The 21,081-nt window shown below is 39.7% G+C and overlaps 2 protein-coding genes across 4 annotated transcripts in view; one reads left to right on the plus strand and one right to left on the minus strand.

Moving 5' to 3' along the window:
* The first annotated feature begins 2,868 nt into the window (after positions 1-2,868).
* PRDX4 (peroxiredoxin 4) lies at positions 2,869-20,403 on the plus strand. The gene is made up of 7 exons (XM_059911719.1): positions 2,869-3,246; positions 6,762-6,879; positions 9,674-9,790; positions 12,463-12,585; positions 15,919-16,049; positions 17,068-17,102; positions 20,289-20,403. The coding sequence occupies exons 1-7, from the start codon at positions 2,991-2,993 to the stop codon at positions 20,337-20,339; spliced, it is 831 nt and encodes a 276-aa protein (XP_059767702.1). The 5' UTR covers positions 2,869-2,990; the 3' UTR covers positions 20,340-20,403.
* The window catches only part of ACOT9 (acyl-CoA thioesterase 9), a 77,915-nt gene continuing 76,415 nt past the window's right edge, over positions 19,582-21,081 (minus strand). For 2 of the 3 annotated variants that reach the window (XR_009500352.1, XM_059911716.1), the window contains one exon: positions 19,582-21,048. The gene's annotated coding sequence lies outside the window, so the exon portion shown is untranslated. The remainder of the gene's footprint in view (positions 21,049-21,081) is intronic. The other variant, XR_009500353.1, reaches the window with a different exon arrangement.

Below are 21,081 nucleotides of genomic sequence, written 5' to 3' on the forward strand. Positions count from 1 at the left end.
CAGCTGGATGGTGAGTGTCTTGGGGGCAGGGCCCCGCCCCGAACCTCCCTGTGACTGCCACTGTGACAGCACAATGTCTACCGGCGTGAGGCAGGCACACGAGGAGTATCATTGGACAGAAGGATTCAGAGCAACTGCCACCCAGAATGTCAGCTGCCAAAGGATTCCAGTGAGGAGTGCAGTTTGTGCCTGGGAGCTGGCCTGCCTGGCCACTCTCCAGTGGGCAGGAGGTTCACTGGGGCCCACTTGCTGGGCAGCCCTTGCTGCCAGCTGGGGCACCTCAGCTCAGCCCAGGGCAGAGGTGTCAGGAAATAACACTCTCCCCGAGTTTCCTCTCCCAGTTCCTAAACTAAGAGACCCAGCTCAGGGCCTAGAATTCACTGAGGCTTTGTGGCCGTTTGTCCAACGATCAACATGGATCACCGAAGACGACCTCAGGGCATAGGCCTGAGCCGAATCTCTGGGACTCAGTCCCAAATCCCCTAGGCCCCATTCCCCTTCCACGTGGAGCTGGAGGCCAGAGAAGGAGAAGAATGGGAGGTGCGAGATCCACCTCACCCGAGGACTCCTATCTACAGTACCATGGAAAGTGAAGAATTGACAGACAATGCTATAGGTAAGGACATGCTTCCCTCACCCCCTGCCTACCCCCCTCAGCAAAAGAGAGGTGGCTTCCTCCTTTGCCCATAGGAAACAGAGGTCAGGAAACAAAAAGCAGAGCATGTGATGGGCAGGACTGGGGTGAGGGATGAGTTTGTAAAGGGCAGGTTTCCTATCTGTCTCAAAGGGTTTCCACAAAGAATAAGGATATAATATGTGAAAACAACCTGAAACTACGACAGGCTATCAGGAACATTAGGTGTTATTTACAAAATCAAGTGTTTACAACAGCAAATGCTCACCTTGTGCCAGGTGCTTTGGGAAACAAAGATGAATTCGACATCGATTTTGACCCCAAGGAGCAGACAGTCTAATAGAGGAAAGAAACTGTTAGGATGGCTTCTGTGGGATTCAGAAAGATGACAAGAGCTCACAGGAAAATAGAAGGGACCCTGGGGGCATAAAGGCTGCCAATGGCTTCCGTCTTTCTGGTGTGTGTTGTGTTTCTCCCCTCAGTTCTCATCTGCCATCTTAGCAAATGGGTGAGTGATGGGGTAATTGTCAGAAGATGGAACAATACCATGCCTGGGAGAAAGGGTTTTGTGGGAACTTATCAAGTCTTGATTTTAAAAAAATAATACACATCTTGAGACAGCCTGAAGTCACCAAACTGTGACTTTCCTGCTTGAGCTTCTTTCCCTCTGGAAGACAATAAATGGTCTCAAGATATTGCTTTTCAGGTTAGACCTTTCTTCTCTAAGTCTTCCCAGTACTTAAAAGGACTACAACCTGAGTCATGGCACCGTTCGCCCAGCTCACTGCAGGAAAAGGAGAATAAGTATCTGTTAAAGGTATAAAATGCAAGCCATTCAGAGGCAGAAGGGTTACTTTCAGCTTCGGGGGGCGGGGGGGGGGGTGGTTTGGGGGGGGATGGTGTGCGGTAGTGAGGCTCTGTAGGAGAGTGGGGGGAAGGATGAGAGGGTCTAAAACAGTGCTGCGACCGCACGACCAGTCACCGGCAATGGCGGGAAGCCTATCACAGCAATGGCGGGAGACCAGTCTCCGGCGAAGTTATGTGGAAGAGATGAGCCTGGAAGGATGAGGAGGCCCTAAAACATTGCTGAGGGCGAATGGGAAGAGGGGCGGGAGCACGAGACCTGTCGCCATCGACGCCACAAAATGCTATACTGAGTTGGGCGTCGCTGGGCATCCTGGGCCTGCCCCCAGGGCACAGGCACAAACGCCTGTGGGGTGGAGAGTCTCGGGAGGGGGCGACGGAGGCTGGAGCCAAGGGCCTTCGGGCCCCAAGCCCATCAAACTCTTCCGGGTCCTATAATGGGCAGGACTAGGGTGAGGGATGAGTTTGGAAAGGGTTGTCACAAGGAGTAAGGATAAAACATGTGAAAGCAACTTGAAACTATGGCTGTCGGGAACATTAGGTGTTATTTACAAAATCAAGGGCTTACAAGGGCAGGCGCTAACCTTGCGCTAGGTGCCTTGGGAAACAAAGATGAATTCCACATCGATTTTGACCCCAGGGAGCTGACGGTCTAACAGAGGAAAGACAAACTGTTGGATGGCTTTCGTGGGATTCAGAAAGATGACAAGAACTCACAGGAGGACAGAAGGGACCCTGGGGGCATAAAGGCTGCTGAAGACCCCTGTAAAGTGATGGAGTAATTGTCAGAAGATGGAACTATTCTGTGCTGGAACAAAGTTCGGTTTTCTGGGAACTTTTCAAGTCTTTAAAAAAAAAAAAAGACACCTTTGAGACAGGCTTAAGTCACCAAACTGCCTGTTTGCCTTGCCTGCTGAAGGAAAGTAAATGGTTAGGCCTTTCTTCTCCAAATTCTCCCAGGACTTAAAAGGGCTGCAACTAAGGGCGGGGAGTCATGGCGCCGTTCACACAGACCACTTCAAGGAAGAAACAAGTACTGTTAGAAGTATAAAGTGCAAGCCGTTCAGAGGCAGAAAAGTTCGTCTCACTTTTTTGCGGGGATGGTGTGCGGTGGCGAGGCTTTGTGGAAGAGATGACGTAAAAGGATGTCTAGCCCAGCGCAAGGGCGGGAGCACACGACACCAGTCACGGGCGACGCCACTCTGCAGAGTTAGGCTAAGCTCCCAGCCTTGGCCCGCCCCAGGGCGCATGCGCAAACGCCTGGAGGAGCTGAGCAGGCGGGGCTGACGCCCACGTGGCGGGGCGGGGGCGGGGGGAGCCCGGGAAGCGAGGGACAGGGGGAGCGGGGAGGAGGCGGGGGAGTGAGGAGGCGGGGCAGCTCTCGCGAGGCCGCGCTTCGGCTCCCGCGGGCGTCGGGCGCGCGGTTGTAACTGCCAGGAGGTGGGAGAAGTAGCTCTCGAGCCAAGGGACGTGCGACTACCCTTGCGTGGTCATGGAGGCGCCGCGGCCGCCGCTACCCGCGACGACTTCGGCCCCTGACCGGAGCCGAAAGCTACTGCTGCTGCCACTGCTGCTGCCGCTGCTGCTGTTGCTGCTGCCGGCCGAAGCTCTGTGGGGCTTGGAGGCGGAGGAGAGGCCCCGAACCCGCGAAGAGGAGTGCCACTTATACGCGGGTGGACAAGTGTACCCGGGGGAGGCGTCCCGGGTTTCAGTCGCCGACCACTCCCTGCACCTCAGCAAAGCCAAGAGTAGGTGGTGCCCCGCCAAGGCGGGGTGACCGGTGGCAGAGGGAGGCGGGAGATGGGGAGGATCAGGAGACACGTGTACCCTGGTTACGGTGGCTACCCGGGGGCCTGGCTTGGGCGGCACCCCCTGGGCTGCCTCCGGTCCCGGGGAGAGCCTGGCTCTCTCCTTGGGGGGTGGGGGGGGATGGAAGGGGGTGCCAGGTGTGAAGAAAGGGATGGGTTCCACTAATCAGATTTTGGAAGAAGTAGTGGTTACCCCAGAAGCCACAGATGAGGGAAAGAGGGTGGCCCTGGTCCTGGGCTTGCAGGCAACGAGGATGTTGTGCAAACTGAAACACTTCCTCAAACATCGCAGAGCCTGCAGCACATCGCGTCTGTTCTGCGATTTCGGGGAAGAATGCATTGATAAGTTGAATAATGATTCACAGAAAGTTTGATTAAACAGAAAAGTGGCTAAACAAAATGCTCAAGAGGGCAAACGTTTCATTTTTCTTTTTTCTTTGATTGTTGTTGCATCTTAGAAAGAAGATTATTAAAAGCCACCTTCCCAAAGACCTGTGTAGTTAATGGGTATCCTTTGTGTTTCTCAGAAATGAGGAACTTGTTACAGGGTGTACTTTGGAGGCTCTTTGTAGGGAAATGGGAAAAGGGAGGTTAGAAGTAATGCATTTGGGTTGATGATAAACCTCGTGGCAAATTTGTGTCCTGCCAATTTGGCTTTTGATTATTTGCATTTCTGTCCAGTGTACACAACTAATGGCCACTTTCAGGAAGGACACGTCAGACTAAGTAGATACTGAGAAAGTTGTGGCCTGCTGCATCTGGATGTTAAGATTAGCCCAAAAAAAGTGGCTAGGGGCTAAAGGATAAAGACTGTCCCTTACTCGCTTTTAAGTAACTTGCTTTTCCTACTGACCATTTGGCTTTTGTGGTACAGTTACAGAATGCTCCTTGCCCAGGTTCAGTGAAAAAAAGTAGTGCTTCACAATTACGAATCCCCAGTGTTAAATTGGATGTTGTTATGCCTTAGGATGGAGTGGGAGTGATAAATGAGAAAAACTCTTTCGCCTCCTTAAACATCTGCAGTTCTTTCCTACTGAAAGTTATCTTTAGATTTTTGTTTTTAAAAAAGCTAGTGTTGCACTTTTAAAATCGTATTTCCAAGTCCCATTGGTTTTACTTGCCTGGGAAGATATTTTGAAATATGTCAGCCAGTTAAGTGTTTATTGGCATTACCTATATTTTCCATAACAAATCCCATCCAAGTCTGCACATGGAAGCAAAAAATAGTAGTAATAATAGATTTTCCTCTACCAGCAAACCTTTTCAAGTTTTAGGTATTTGCTATATTTCTCTCATGTGCAGGCTCATCTAGAATTAAAATTACAAGGACTTTTCACTCATAAAATGGAATATTATGGCACTATTAAGTTCATACTTTCAAATAATTTTTAATAACATGAAAAACTTCATGATCTACTGCTTCCTTTTTTAAAAAGTGGGGCACAACGTGATCCAAATTTGTGTGTTTAAAAAAGACTGGAAGGAAAGACATCAAAATGTTAACAGTAGTTAAATTGATGGGGGTTATGGGGAGAGGGGATTTAAATATTCTTCTTTATACTGCTCTGCATTTGCTTTATTAATTATATGATTTATATTCGGGACAATTTTTGTTTGTTTTTTAATACATGCAAGGGGTTGCTTTGGGAATTCCATTTATAGATCTTAGCAAACTGCATTCTTTTTGCTCTATAAACTGATGACAGTTTTGTTTTTTTTTGAACACTGCAGTTCTTAAATCAAGAACCCAAAATTTCCCAAGGAAAAAAAAAAAAAGCAAGCAAGCAAGCCATATCCAGGATACGAGGGCCTGCCTTTCCACCACCTTGCCAACATTGTGTTATCATTTAACAAATCTTTACCGATTTGCTAAGCCAAATAATAACAATAAAGTATTCTATCAGTGTGTAAAAAAGAAAAAAGAAAAAGAAAAAAAGAACCCAAAATTGCCAAAATCAAGATTTTCAGAACAGAATTTTTCAGTTTTATTGGTTTTCCCAATATGCTAAAATCATTAAGGACTATCATTGTAACACATTATTTTTTTAAATTATAGTCAATTTATTATAGAAGATTTATTTTATTTAATTTTATTTATTTGGCCACGCCACACCACAGGGCATGTGGGATCTTAGTTCCCTGACTAGGGAGTCTTAACCACTGGACCACCAGGGAAGTCCCTGCAACACATTGTTACAATTACAACCTCACACTTGAGTAGCATTTTAAGTAATGTATATAAAGCATATATAGTTCTGTATCCTTCTGCTATCTAATTCTCCCTCCTGGCCTTTACCAAATCAGATCAAGATATTTCTGGCTCAAGATAAGGAACCATGTGTTATATATTAACTTCACAGAGAAATTAATCTTAAGTTTGTCTCTATTTTCAGTTACCCAAAATGCTGGATATTATACAAAATACAATAAATGCTGGCTATTAAACCTTACTTTCTAGGAACCTTAGTCAAACTTGGAAGCAAGTATTGACTTTAATGTATGTAATGGTTCTGAAAGTTTAAGTGCTATCTGAATGTGTTAACAGAAGATCAAGGTACATTATTATCAAAGCGTGTTGGCTAGACTTACAGCATGCCCTTACAAGAGAGCAGCATGAACTATTCAATTTCCATTAGGTCACTTGAAACCTGTTCAAGAGGGGTCTCCTCTTTCAGAGCCCTGGAAAATTATCCCATGCTCTGGGATTTTACACTTCTGTCCTGGTATATTTGCAGATTTCCTTTTCCTTGAATGTAGCAGCAGGTCCTCCATGTGTATGTGAGAAATTGGACAAGCATTTAAATTAGTACATCTGGAATACTGCCATTAGCGAACCAAAAGTCTAAATATTTGAAAGTAGGAAGTTGATTAACTTGGAGGGGCTATAGTGAAGTATCCAGTAGGGTTTAGTGAAGGGATGGAATGTAGGGGGTCTGTGAACACGAATAGGAAAAAAATCTTTATTTTCCCTAACCTCCCACTGAAATTTGGCATTTCTTTCCATTATGAACATCAGCAACAAACCACCTTAGCTTCAGCAGTACTTGCTTGTACTTGTCTCCAGTAGAGTCACAGATATTTTCATGCCACATTATGGTTGTTGCAAGTATCCTGAAACATCATTTACACTCATCATAATCTTGGGTAGTTACTAGATCACTGCTAGATCTTGCAGTTTTAAAGTGTTAATAAAATGACACAAATCTTAATATTATCACCAGTTTGTTTTTTGATAGTTTTGATAATTGCATTTCAATGTAATTGGTTTCCTTTGCAATTCTAAATATTTTATGCATTCAGTAACACTATTCTGAGAAGTCCATCAGCATCACCAGACTGCTAAAGAGGTCCAAAGATTCTGAAGCCTTGATTTTTAGTGATTTCCTAAAAATGTCCTTCTGTGTTCCCACCAACCTTCTCATTGTTAAAGAACATCATATATTTTTCTTTCTTAGTTTCCAAGCCAGCACCTTATTGGGAAGGAACAGCTGTGATAAATGGAGAATTTAAGGAGCTGAAGTTAACTGATTATCGTGGGAAATACCTGGTTTTTTTCTTCTACCCACTTGATTTGTAAGTAATACATGTACATAGCAGCTAGTAAAACCTCAGTCATTATCAATCATTATTCAACAACATCAAATAGTTAGAAATTATTTTATTTAGCACTTGTTCTTAAAGGGAAAACTGAGATGAGTTTTTTCAAGAAGGTAACATCTTGAATATATTTCAGAATCATAACCCATTGACCCCGGTACTTATATCTACATGATTGTGTTATCATAATGTAGTCATTAGAGGAAAGCCACATTTATATTCATTAAGCTATACTTAGTAAGGCAAGAAAATGGACTGAGAATATTTTAGAAAGCATTTAATAGCAAGACTTATGCCACAAATCTGTTTGTTAACTTGAATGTTTATAAGCCTTTTTCTCTGGTGATGCCGTTTAACTATGGTTTTACTATTTTTATTCTTTGCTACATCTGTTGCTTTTCTGTGACTTGGAACATTTTCCTGAAAATACTGGATATGCTTAAGGAATAATACCTATTAATATAAATTATGGTTATGGGGGTAGTTCTCTTACTTTAACTCTGGCAGTGAGCACTTTTGTAGATAGAAAGTTGACTCAAAGTAAATACTCTTGGAACTTTAGTCACATTGAGGATTTAACTTTGAGTGTTTTTCAAATTCCATGAAAGTGAAAAGATACCAAAGAGAGTTATCCCAACTTTTATCTTTTTTGTTTGAATATATTTTTTGGTTACAAAAGTAAATAGAAGATTCTTCTGTCTTTGCCACTGTATATTAAGGTCATTTTTACATTAGGAGTAATCTAGAACTAAGTAAATATATTTTAAACTTGCAGGGAGGATATACTTAAGCTCATATCTTTAGGTTGTCTCTAGGCCACGGGTCAGCAAAGTTTTTCTGTACAGGGCCAGATAGTAAATATTTTAGTCTCAAAGTGATCTTCATTGCAACTACTCACTTTTGCCTTTGAAGCACAAAACAGACATAGACAATAATGAATGAGTGTTGTGCTCCATTGAAAGTTTATTTACAAAAAATAAGATAGGCTAGATTTGGACTGTGAACTGAAGTTTGCTGACCCCCTACTCTAAATCCAAATAGAATTCTCATAAAAATTTGTACATTGAGGCTAAAACAAATCATGAATCTGCATAATATATAATCTTTTAAATTAGTAAGAACTTGCTTCTTTCTAATCAACTTGTACTATGGCTTGACTAGCTAAAATGTATTATATAACTTAACTTCAAAGAGAAACCAGAAGTAGAAATTTTAATATATATAAAATGATAGGCCTTCTAAATTCATGCTGTAAAGCTGAAAAGCAACACATATATTAAATATATTTGATGCTAAACCTGAATTTTGAAATTAGTATAACATAGACAAATATGCTATTTCTCCAGTGTTATTTAAAACTCCATAATGAATAAGATATATCTAATTAGAGCATGATGTTAGCAGTGGTCTTCTGGGGCAGGGAGCTGAGAGAGCTTCTTTCTGTTGTTTCTGTGTAATGCCTGCCAGACTGGGCCTGGTTAGAGAAGGAAGAATCCTGGGACATTTGCCACAGTCTGCAAGGAAGAAAGTCGGAATTCTGCCGAGATTCTGCAGAATTTCAGTTTTCTGCCGAAATTTTAAGTTGGGCCAGTATGTCTCTAGGTGGCATTTCTTGGAATAATAGGAAGGAGGGCAGGGGCTGATCATTCTTACCTTTTGGAAAATATTAAAAATACATGTCATAGGCCAGGTTTCCAGGGACATAATCTGGATTAGAATTGTCTTCTTGCATATGGCAGTCCTCCACTCAAACAACTGAAACATTTGAAAAGCCTCTATTGGGCTGTGGTAGGAACTTGTTGTCCTGTAAGTCTGTTTTTCAAACTTTCTTGATGATGACACACAGTAGGAAATACATTTTTCATTGCCGCCCAATACACTTATACATACAAGGTAATACTTAGTCTGTATGCACTGATATAGTCATGCTCCTTAAAATACTGAACAACTTCCATACCAACCCCCTCCCCAAGTTGCCCCTCCCACCTAGTCCCTTTCAGAAACCTCCAGAGAGAGCTAAAGCCAACCTTGAGTTAAGGTGGTTAAATATTTTTAATATCACTCCTGAATAGACACATATATATGCACTTATATATACATGTATATGCTTTATAACTTACCCTTACTATGTGTGATCATATTTTCTATTTCACTTTTTTTAAATGTTGGTTGGAACTCAATAAATTGGCTTAAGGAGTCCCTATCACTGCTTGAAAAATACTACCCTAAGGTAATATTCTCTAAATGTGCCCTTCTGACAACAGGACTGGGAGACGAGGTAGTAAGTAGAAGAGGACCTTATCAAGAAAGGGAGGGGGGTGGGAGAGTATTTTCTCATCTCCAAAATAGAGGTAGATGCATCTAGCTCATAGGGTTGGCATAGGAAGGTTAAAAAAAAATAGTGAAACAATGTAAAATTTGTATTGATCCTTTGAAAGCTATAAAGCACTATATAAAGTATTATTGAATAAAAGCTAATAAAATGGGGGATGCTGCCATAAGGGAGAAGGGAACATTGGTTGACCACTGATCCATTAAGTTATAAAAGTAAAGTTTATCAAGATGTAATTGGGAACTCTATAATATACTTTTTAAATTAAATAAGATTTGATCAAATAACCATTTTTTTAGACTACACCTTGAGAAGCTTCATATATAAAATTGTTCTTAATGTGTGTTTTTATATACTAAAGGTGTTTATAAAAACAAAATCATTTGAAACTAAGTATATGTGTATTTTGAGAATAATTTTTTTTTTTTTAACTTTCAGCACTTTTGTGTGTCCAACTGAAATCATCGCCTTTGGTGATAGAATTGAGGAATTCAGATCGATAAACACTGAAGTGGTAGCATGCTCTGTTGATTCACAGTTTACCCATTTGGCGTGGTCAGTATCTTAAACTTAATATTTGTAGGGAAAAGAATGGACATACTCTTAAATTATGGGCAGACAACTCTTTTTTTTTTTTTTTAAATTTATTTATTTATTTATTCATTTCTGGCTGTGTTGGGTCTTCGTTTCTGTGCGAGGGCTTTCTCTAGTTCTGGCAAGCGGGGGCCACTCTTCATCGCGGTGCGCGGGCCTGCAGACAACTCTTAACATGACAGGAATATAGAGGAGCTCCAGTGGCACAATCGGTTAGCGCATGGTACTTGTATGACAGGAATATAGTTATTTATCAGACAGTTCAGGAATAAATTTATCTGAGAGCTGCTAGTTCAATGAAGGTACAGTAAAAATGCTTAAGGATTTTATAGGACATTTCAAATTTTGGGAAAAAAAGTTAAATTCAAAAGATGTAATATCCATAGCAAAAACCACTGAATTGTATGATTACTTTATTATCATAAATTGGGTAACCTTAATCTGGAGAAATAAAATCTAAAATACCATGTCTCTATGTTACACAGTTGTCTAGTATTAAGTCAAACTCAAAATAGCTTTTATAATTACTTTTTAAGAAGCAATGATTTTTTAAATTAATGCTTTAAATAATTTTTTAAAATTCATTAAACATGAAAAGATGCTCCGCCTAATTAATTGCAGAGAATTTACAATAAAATGACAAGAGATGCCATTTTTTTCCTCTGTCTGGCCAAGAGTTCAAATATTTAAGAATTTCATCTAATGTTGACAAAGGTGTGAAGAAATGGTACTTACACAAACACAGTTGATTCAGCATTTCTGGAGAGCAGTTAGGCAACATGTTTCAAACATTGAAATGTTCATGTTGATGTGAGTTTTGTTTTGTTTTATAAATTTATTTATTTATTTTTGGCTGCATTGGGTCTTCGTTGCTGAGCGCGGGCTTTCTCTGGTTGCGGCGAGCGGGGGCTACTCTTCGTTGTGGTGCGCAGGCTTCGCACTGCGGTGGCGTCTCTTGTTGCGGAGCACGGGCTGTAGGCTCGCGGGCTTCAGTAGTTGCAGCACGCAGGCTCAGTAGTTGTGGCTCATGGGCTCTAGAGCTCAGGCTCAGTAGTTGTGGAGCACAGGCTTAGTTGCTCTGTGGCATGTGGGATCTTCCCGGACCAGGGCTCAAACCCATGTCCCCTGCATTGGCAGGTGGATTCTTAGCCACTGAGCCACCAGGGAAGTCCCTAATGTGAGTTTTTAATAGCATCCATAATTTTGTTCACAAAATTTTTGCACAATAAAGATTGTTCAGAATTATTTTGCGTTTAAAATTTAACATTCAATTCATTAAAGTAACAAAGTCAAAACAGGTTTTTCTCCATTTACAATTATGTATATAAATATATATACATATACATGAATATATATTTGTATATATAACTGTAAATGTGTATAAATTATAATTATAAATGTAAATTATACATACACACATATATGTATGTGTATATATGTAAGTAAAATTTTAATTGGTTCAGGAGCTACAATTTAAATTTAATTTACATTTCCTTAAGTATTTGATTCTCTTAACTATTCTAAGATGCAGTTATATATTTAATATATTTAAGCATCTCAATTTTCAGACAAATTTTCCCAAGAACTTAAGTAATTCTTGCAAATCTAATAAATAAATGTGTCTTAAGTCCTTTTAAAATGTTTCTTTACTAGTTATAAACTAAAATTTCAGATTACACATTTTGAATTGGAATCATAAAGTGAATCTGTTATTTTAACATGCCAAATCTCTTAAACATTATAAATAATTTAGTATACAAATATATACTGATTATTTCTAAATATAAAAATATTAAAACTATGGGTTTAATTTGCTTCATTTCTTTAGTAATTCTAAATCTTTGCAGGATTAAAACACAAATCCACTAAGGAGAAAGTTATGTCATCCCAAATAATTTGGGATTGCTTTCCCAAGGAATTTTGCGGGATACATTCTCAGCTGGATAGGTTTCATATCAACCAGAGATTTCTACCTGGATGTCAGAACTGGGGCTGCAAACATCTGGAGCAACAGTTCCCTGTTTCCTAACAGCTACGTCAGTGTCCTACCATGAGGGCCCCAACCCACATCCCCCAGGTTCAAGTTGCAGAATACTTAAATCTGAAGACTGATGAGTCTGAGATTACAGCTAACTTCCTTGCTGCTTCAAGTGGACTTTGCATTTCTTGTCTCTCAGAATATTAAAATGCCATCCAGTTGTATCCTGCTTATCTCACAAGGCTTTGTCTTGCAATCACAATTCTAAGGTTATGCTTATTACAGTGCATATCCTTTGATCCATAGTTACACTTCTAGGAATTAATCAGACAAGTATACAAAGTTGAGAATTATCAGGATTTTCCAGCAGTGTTTATAAAGCAAAAAAAATGGAATCAGTTTAAATGACTGTCAGTAGAGATTAGTAACATATATGATGTCTGTACATTAAAAATGTGATGTGTATCTCCATATTTAGTGTTTAAAGGATATGAATATATTGTTAAAGGGAGGGAGAGGCAAGAAAAATAGAATGTATATTAGCCTGTCTTTGTTAGAGAATGTGTGTTGTATGTTTGTGTGCATATGCAAAGAAAGAGTGCTGTTTTAATATATGCCATTTACTTAACCCTGAAAGGTAAATTTTCTGTTACAGGATTAATACCGATCGAAGACAAGGAGGAATTGAGCTGATAAGCATTCCACTTCTTTCAGATTTGAACCATCAGATCTCAAAGGACTATGGCGTATATCTGGAAGACTCGGGCCACACTCTTAGGTACCTTTCAGTGGTTTTACATTATGACAAATATGAATATATTTGTAATCCTCCTTGAAATGGAGTTAGAAGGTACAAGGTTTGATCAAGAAATATTTGCTCTATTTGCAAAAATGTTGTAGATACCATTAAAAATAATTGGTAAGTGCCCAACTTAAGCTATGTGAGTGTCATAGACTGTTAGAGCCAGAAGATTATTTAGAGGTATTTGACCAACCCTGTCATTTTACATAAAAAACAGATTCAGAGTTCCATGGACTTAGCCAAAGTTACTATAGTTAATTGCAGAGCCCAGACGTGAACCCAGGTCCCCAAATTGTTTCTCCATTTCTTTCTCCTCTTTTCCAAACTGACTCTAGTAATGGTTTTTCTAAATACAAGTATCATAGTATTTAGCAAACCCGTGTCTTTGGAGTAGGAACAATTAAGGAAATATTTTACCCAACAACCCTCATTGAGTTACTTGAGTTAATAAATACTGATAGAATTCTTTGAAAAAAGGGCAACTTCAGCTTGAAACAGTTTTAATTTTCTTATATATTGTTGATTTGCTTTGCAGTGCTAAGTTTTTTTAATGTTTTATGTGAAGGTGTCAGTATTTTATAATCCTGTGGCTTTCATATAACAGCTTTATTGAGATATAATTCACATACCATACAACTCACCCATTTAAAGCATACAATTCAGTGGTTTTTAGCATATTCACAGAGTTGTACAACCATCACCACAATCAATTTTAGAACATTTTCATTGCTCCAAAAAGAAATCCCATCCCCATTAGCAGTCACTTCCCATTTCACCCAGTCCCCCTCCCCTAGCCCTACACAACCACTAATCTACTTTATGTCTTTCTAGTTGCCTATTCTGGACATTTCATATAAATGGAATCCTACAGTATCTGCTCTTTTATGACTAGCCTCTTTCACTTAGCATAATGTTTTCAAAAAAGGTTCATCCATATTGTATCATGTGTCACTACCAAGTTCCTTTCTCTTTTTTTTTTTCTTTTTTTTTTGGTACTTGCCAAGTCTGTAATGGTTTCTGCCTAGAGTTTATTACTAAGTTAACTCCCAAAGAGTAAATATGCCACTAAAAAGATTGAGGCACTTTTAAAATTTAGAATTATTTGAACATTAACCAAGTAAAATTATCTAATATTAGCTATTTTATGTGATTTGAACCAATAGTTTGTTTTTTTAATTTTTTATTTTCATCAAAGTAATATATGCACATAGTTTTTAAAAGTCACATTTTCTTAAACAGTCCTCTCCTTACTCCTAGCCCTGCTTCATGGAGGAAGCTACTTTCAGCCCTTTAGCTACTGCTTGCATTATTTGACTCCATATTTCTAAACAGTATCTTATATAATACATCTCCTGGATATATCAATTTTGGTATTATTTTTCATGGTAAATAGGACTTTATCTTTCTTACATCATCCCCAAATTAATTTTCCCAGTATGATGTGTCACAATTTCAGATTAAGTCAATATTCAGTGTTTATATAAATATTGTTCACTGCTAAGCTTTTAAGTGTAGTGTGCTGAAGATAGCCTTCCCCTCTGGCAAATTTTTTAATTTTCTTGTAGCTAATAAACTACTTCATTTCTTTCATTCCCTTAGTTGTCTATATATCCATCACTAATTATTCCTAAATTCCACACCTGGATTGTAACCCCTCTAAGTGCTGCATTTTTCCTCTGTCAGTTTTTTTCCTCCATCCTCCTGCTTCCAGTCAGACTGATGGCTCGCTAGGCCTGCTGCATAGCTGTTGTCCTAGCACTTTATGCACCAGCATCCTGGGACTTTCCTTCACCTCTTCTCTATTAGATACCCAATTTTCTGGCTCCCATGCCTGCCTGCCTTCTTTATGTAATCCTTTGTTATGGGGAAGCACATCCTCATAGCTTCCTAATACAAGGTCATTGGAAGGTAAAATGCTTGAGGGCCTTCTGTGTCTGAAAATGTTTTTATTCTGCTCTCATGCTTGATTAATAATGTGGCTGGGTGTAGAATTCTAGATTGAAAGGCATTTTCCTGTGGACATTTGAAAGCATTGCCCTGATACCTTTAGCTTCTGGGGCTGGTATTGAGATGTCTGTTGCCATTTTAATTTCGTGCTTTTTGTAAGAATGACCTGCCTCTGCTCTGTGGAAGAGACATATATACATATTACACCAAGTATGGCAAATGCCTTCGTCTCATAGTCTACCAAAGAAGCAGTTCACAAAATCAGAACAGAAAACAGAAGCTACAATTTGCTACCAAAGAAAAGGCAGATTTGTTTTTGTGTGGTGTGTGTTGGTATGATGTGCCTTACAGAGGCAAGGTCAAAATTTCCGATCAGGGTCACTTACTTCAGAACAGACTTGATCACCTTTGATGAGAATTTTCAACTGTAAAAGTAGTACATGAAAGAATACCCGTATGAGTAGTAATTAACAATTTTGCCTGAGTTTGGCCAAGTTGATCTGGTCTAAGGAGATTGAGCCCTAGTTAGTTCAGATGTTGAGTTGCTCATTCAAAAAAGGTGTTATAGAATGAGCAGGAACACTTCAGTGATGTTTAACATGATTATGGAATAAGATTTCATGTACTAGATATGTAATGCCATGTATTTCTACTAAATATATATATCTCATCATTATTTTAATACTTGTACACAAGCAATTAGCCCTAGTACCCGAGATCCTTTTCTAATCCAAAGTAAGGATTGGGTTGAAATCCATATTGACTGAAATAAATAGATAGTAAAATCCTTTGACAATTTTTATCTCTAGTATATTTTAACTCTTACAGTGCCACCCCTATCTCAATAGCAGGTCTTTTAGGTCGAACTATCTCATTATTCCCCAGGCCTTAGTAGTGAATCACATATAGAAAGATTCAGAAGGAAAGGCAACTTCATATTGGTGACTTTGTCTTTTTCCACCACTGAAAAAGGAAATACAAAGACATTCTAAACAGCCAGTGATAAGAAACATGGATCACTCCTTCACCCAAAGGAAGGCTTTGCTAGGTAGTTTAATCATTTCATTTACAGTACAATCCCAAACCTAGTACACGTCAAGATTCAACTGATAATACTACAGTACATTTCACAGACAAAAACAAATTATTAAAGCTACCGTTTAACAGTGATAATCCCAAAATATACAGTAGATAAGTGTGGGTATGGGGGTGTGTGCATGTGCATACCCATCAAGTAGGTAAGTAGTGTTTTTGGTTCTGTATAACATCCTTCTGTGTGAGCAGTACAGGGATTCACGTTAACTAATATTTTTCTTGACTGAGAACAAATGTCCTCACCTTTACCATTCTTATGTTTTACAGAGGTCTCTTCATTATTGATGACAAAGGAATCCTAAGACAGATTACTCTGAATGACCTTCCTGTGGGTAGATCTGTGGATGAGACACTGCGTTTGGTTCAAGCATTCCAGTACACCGACAAACATGGAGAAGGTGCCCTTCCCTTCTAACCATCATAGCCTCTTGATTTTTTAGTTTGAGAGATACTAGCATAATTGGTTTGGTTTCTTATCTTACAAGTAATTTTCATGGTTCCAAAGTCTTCTGATTGTTTTCAGATTATTAGGTCTTTTAAGCAGATCAAATTATAATTTAAAGTGCTTTTAACAAAATATCACTAATATATTCTACTTACTGAATAGGATGGACAAAATATTATTTTCATAGTCCTTTTGGTTAAGCTCAGAGAAGTTTCTGCTACTGTAATTTTTCAAATTATGTTTCTATAAACTTAAAATGCACCAGCCAATCGGGCAGTATCTAGTAACGTAGGTTTTATTTGCATGTTTACATTATTTGATTTAGCTTTTTTTCCTCAAAGTAATTCAGAAATCCTTAAGGTTATTCAGTAGCACACTGGTAATCTGTCATTTCATCCTTTCACTTCAAGTTTTTGTAGTAGCCAAATGGAAAAGGTCAGATCGTCTTAAAATAGAACACATGTTACATATTCCTTTCAAAAGTGTAACTCAGTGCCTGAGTCAGGGTGCACTCTAAATCAAGGGGAAATCCTACCTTCCAAATAATGTTAAAGTCTCTTTTGACAAACAGTGAACCATGGCATCAGTACAAAATACTGCAGGACATAGCAGATAAGCTTAAGGGAATGTACATTCAAGGAATTTTTGCTGTACCCAGACCTTTCAGTTTACCAGATTCCCAAACTTTCCAACTGTATTAGAGGAACTCTCAATTTGGTTTCTTCTATTGTAAATGTAACTAAACGTAATTGACAAAAGTGAAAATAGATTAGCTGCCTGCTGATAAGCTCCATGACTAAAATTTCTTGCTGCAAGCCAATAAGCTAACAGAAGTCAAGTGTCCCGTAGCAATGTTCTCATTAATATAGGCTCTATTTTCAGTTTCATTTGGAAAAAGAAAACACAAGGGCTGCTAAAGAGAACTGAACTCTGTTTTAAAACTGTCTTTTGCCAATTTTTGTTTCTTTCAGTCTGCCCTGCAGGATGGAAACCCGGTAGTGAAACAGTACGTCAAACTTATTTTTCTGTTAAGAGGATGGCTGGGGGAAAAAAAAAAAAAAGCCAACCCTAGGATAATCTTTCCTTGTAATAGAACTGCCTTGATTTTGTAAATGAAGTAAACATTGCTAGGCAGAACTCATAAGACTACAGGCATTCTTTGGACTGTATGGAGAGTAGCTGAAACTGGGAAAGCAGAATATGGGACCTGGCGCTGTGAATTTTAAAGCCAAGTATACAGAGAAAGATACCATTAAAAAAAGGGGGGGGAAACAATGGAGACGTGGTAGAATCAATTCAGGGCAAAGAAAACAGTCACAAGCAAAACCTTCAGTGTATATTAAAAGCTTTTAAGAAAATCTGGCTTACTGGGGGCAGACACCAAAAACAATGGGAACTACGAACCTGCAGCCTGTGAAAAGGAGACCCCAAACACATTAAGTTAAGCAAAATGAGAAGACAGAGAAACACACAGCAGATGAAGGAGCAAGGCAAAAACCCACCAGACCTAACAAATGAAGAGGAAATAGGCAGTCTACCTGAAAAAGAATTCAGAGTAATGACAGTAAAGATGATCCAAAATCTTGGAAGTCGAATGGAGAAAATACAAGAAATGTTTAACAAGGACCAAGAAGAACTAAAGAGCAAACAAACAATGATGAACAACACAATAAATGAAATTAAAAATTCTCTAGAAGGAATCAGTAGCAGAATAACTGAGGCAGAAGAACGGATAAGTGACCTGAAAGATAAAATAGTGGAAATAACTACTGCAGAGCAGAAGAAAGAAGAAAGAATGAAAAGAACTGAGGACAGTCTCAGAGACCTCTGGGACAACATTAAACACACCAACGTTTGAATTATAGGGGTCCCAGAAGAAGAAGAGAAGAAGAAAGGGTCTGAGAAAATATTTGAAGAGATTATAGTTGAAAACAATGAGATTAATTAACAAATCCATCATCTCACAGTTAGCCTTTTTTGTGTGGCGTGAGAAGGCTTAAGATCTACTCTTCTAGCAAATTTCAAGTATACCAACAGTATTAACTATAGTTAACCGTGCTGTGCATCTGCTCCCCAGAACTTATTCATCCTAAGACTGAAGGCTTCTACCCTTTGACCAGCGTCTCCCCATTTCGCCCAGCCCCAGCCCCTGGCAACCACCATTCTACTCCGTTTTTATGGGCATTCATTCAACAGACATTCCTTGAGCACCTGCTATATGGCAACTTTTCGAACTTGGATGATAGCCAGATGATACTTACTAGTGAACACCATAGCCAATGTCCCAGCCCTCAGAGTTACGTTCTAATTTTAGTTGTGGCGAATGCTTTTAGAAACAGGTTGATGGGAGTCGGTGGGACAGTGCCTGGGATGGGGATAAAGTGGTCAGGAAAGACTTCTCAGATGAGATTTGAGCTGAAACGTGAGTGAAGAAAGGGAGCCAGTCATGCATGGAGCTGTGCAGAAAGAGCAGCAGGGGCAGAGGCCCTGAGGCCGGAAGCGGCTCAGCGCGGTGGGGGAGCAGAAGGGGCTGGCGCGGGCAGAACGCTGAGCTGTGGGAATGGGAGAGGACGCCAGTGTCCCAGTGCACGGAGGATTGGAGTCCCATGAGTTGACTGAGCAATGTGGAGTCCCTCATGACCACAGGGAGGGCAGCAGGTGGTTTGAGGATAGGGCAAGGGTAGGATGAGGAAAAGGAGATGAAGTATGAACTAGTTCAAGAACTACAGCTGTGAAGGGAAGAAGGAAAGAAAAGAGCTGGAGAGGGGGATGTAGGATCAGAAAAGGTTTGGTGGTGGCATTTCTTTGAAGATAGATGAACTTTTCATCTCCATTGCACAGGCCTCCTGATTTGTCTCCCCGACCTCAGTTTCTCTCCTCTCCAACGCATGTCATTCTGCAGACCGGAACCTCTTAGTGGCTCTGCAGTACAAAGTCCTCATGCTCGGGCACAGCCTTCAAGCTTCTGCGTTCTCTCTTTCCACTGCCTCTCCCTGGTCGTCTTCCCATGATTCACGCACGCGCATACACATGCACACATGCTGTGCTCCCACCAAATCACGTGACTCATCTTTCCCCAAACTAAGCCCTACTCTGTCACGCTTTTGTGCCTTTGCTCAGGTCTTTCTTTCTGTAGCCTGGAGTACCTCTCTCCCCTTCCCTAAATTCTCCAAATTCTTCTTTCAAGACCAACTTAAATGCTACTTCCACTCTGAGGCCTTCCCTGATGCCATCTCAGACTCTGTTGAGTCACAGAGCCTGTGTCCTAGTTTTGTGTGTTGCATCAAAAGCAGTTATGTACACGTACATCGTCCCCACGTGCTTGTACAAGCCTCCAAGGCGGGGACTTCGGTGGTTACCACTGGATCCCCCACTGTGCAGCACACTGTTGGCACCCAGTGGTTATGCCATAAGTACTCTTGAATTGAATTGGAATGCAGAGAGATTATATATTGGCAAAGACAAAATACTCCTGGAGTGATGCCTGAAATTAGGTAACATTTATTTTATGCTGAAGAAAATGCATATAGAACTATCATAAGCTGATTACAATAAATTACAAGGTTATATTTTTATATAGGGATAGATGTACTTTACCTGTAACTAGCAAGTAACAGTTAATGTGAGAAATGAGAAACCTAGGAGGTTTCTAAGGCTGTAATGCTCTAGGAGGGAACACTTTTTCTTCCAGAGCATTTGTCCATTCACTAAATAGGCACTCATGTTGTTTTTAGAGTACTTCTTTCACTTTGCGGTTTGAGATTAAAAGGTTACAGTTCTGGACCTCCAAGCAATCCATTTGGACCCACTGCCCCCTTTTCAGGTTGTAGCATACCATCACTTCATCAGCAGATGATTTTTAAAATACATTAACATCTGTAGCCATGCTCTCTTAACATGTTTGATTTAATTAGACCATACCTGAAGATGCCATGAAAGCCTGGTGGCAAAGAGAAGAGCTGTAAGTAAATTTGAGGGTGCTTGAGTACAGATGTTAATTTACTAGCAAATTATCTGCCTTCTGGGATAGCTGAGATTAGCAGGACAAATCCAGTTTTTCCTAAATATATATGATATAATTTGGTACACAAAATAATCTTTACCTTTAGTCAAGAGATAAGCAACTAATGTCAGACTACTGTTGATATACTTTGGCTTTTAAAATGAATAATTTGCTTTTTTTCTTTAACAGATAATTCCAGATCCAGCTGGAAAGCTCAAATATTTTGATAAACTGAACTGAAGAATACTTCCTCAGGTCATGATGCTTGAAACTTCTCAGTAAAGTTCACTGTTTTATTACCACATTGTGTTGCAGTAGTAATTTCTTGAATAATATAAAAATCCATGTCAGGGTCCAAAGATATTTAGTGTTTGGTAGACACTGATGCCAAAAGGTAGGCAGTTATTCTCTATCTTTCCAAAATACAAAAATGTCAGACTGACTCAAACTAGTAACAAGAGTAGTAACTAACATTTATGGAGTACATGCCATCTACCAGGCATTGTGTTAGGAGGTTAGGTGCATTATTTCACTTAATTCTCACAGCAACTCTTTGAATTCTTTATTTTACAGATAAGGAAACAGCTAGCTAGCAAAGGTAGACTCAGTCTTTGAACCCAGACAGGCTAATTTCTAGTTTCGGGGCTGTTACCACTCCACTGTGGCTCACCTCTCTGTACCTTTGCAGGTGGCAGGAAAGAATAGGTTGTGAGCACAGTCACCTTCTATAGCATCTGGTAGGGACGGTGGACCCCAGACTCTGTATACAACATAAAGCCCCTTGGTTCCTCCTTTTTTCTAAATTTACATTTACAGCTTGTACTAAATTTATAAGTAACAACTTACATGTTTACATTAACAATGGGAGTTCCCTGGTGGCCTGGTGGTTAGGATTCCGGGCTTTCACTGTCGTGCCCCAGGTTCAATCCCTGGTCAGGGAACTAAGATCCTGCAAGCCGCGTGGTGCAGCCAAAAAAAAAAA

The sequence above is a fragment of the Balaenoptera ricei genome, chromosome X, assembly GCF_028023285.1.
Source record: "Balaenoptera ricei isolate mBalRic1 chromosome X, mBalRic1.hap2, whole genome shotgun sequence".
NCBI classification, from domain to species: Eukaryota; Metazoa; Chordata; class Mammalia; order Artiodactyla; family Balaenopteridae; genus Balaenoptera; species Balaenoptera ricei.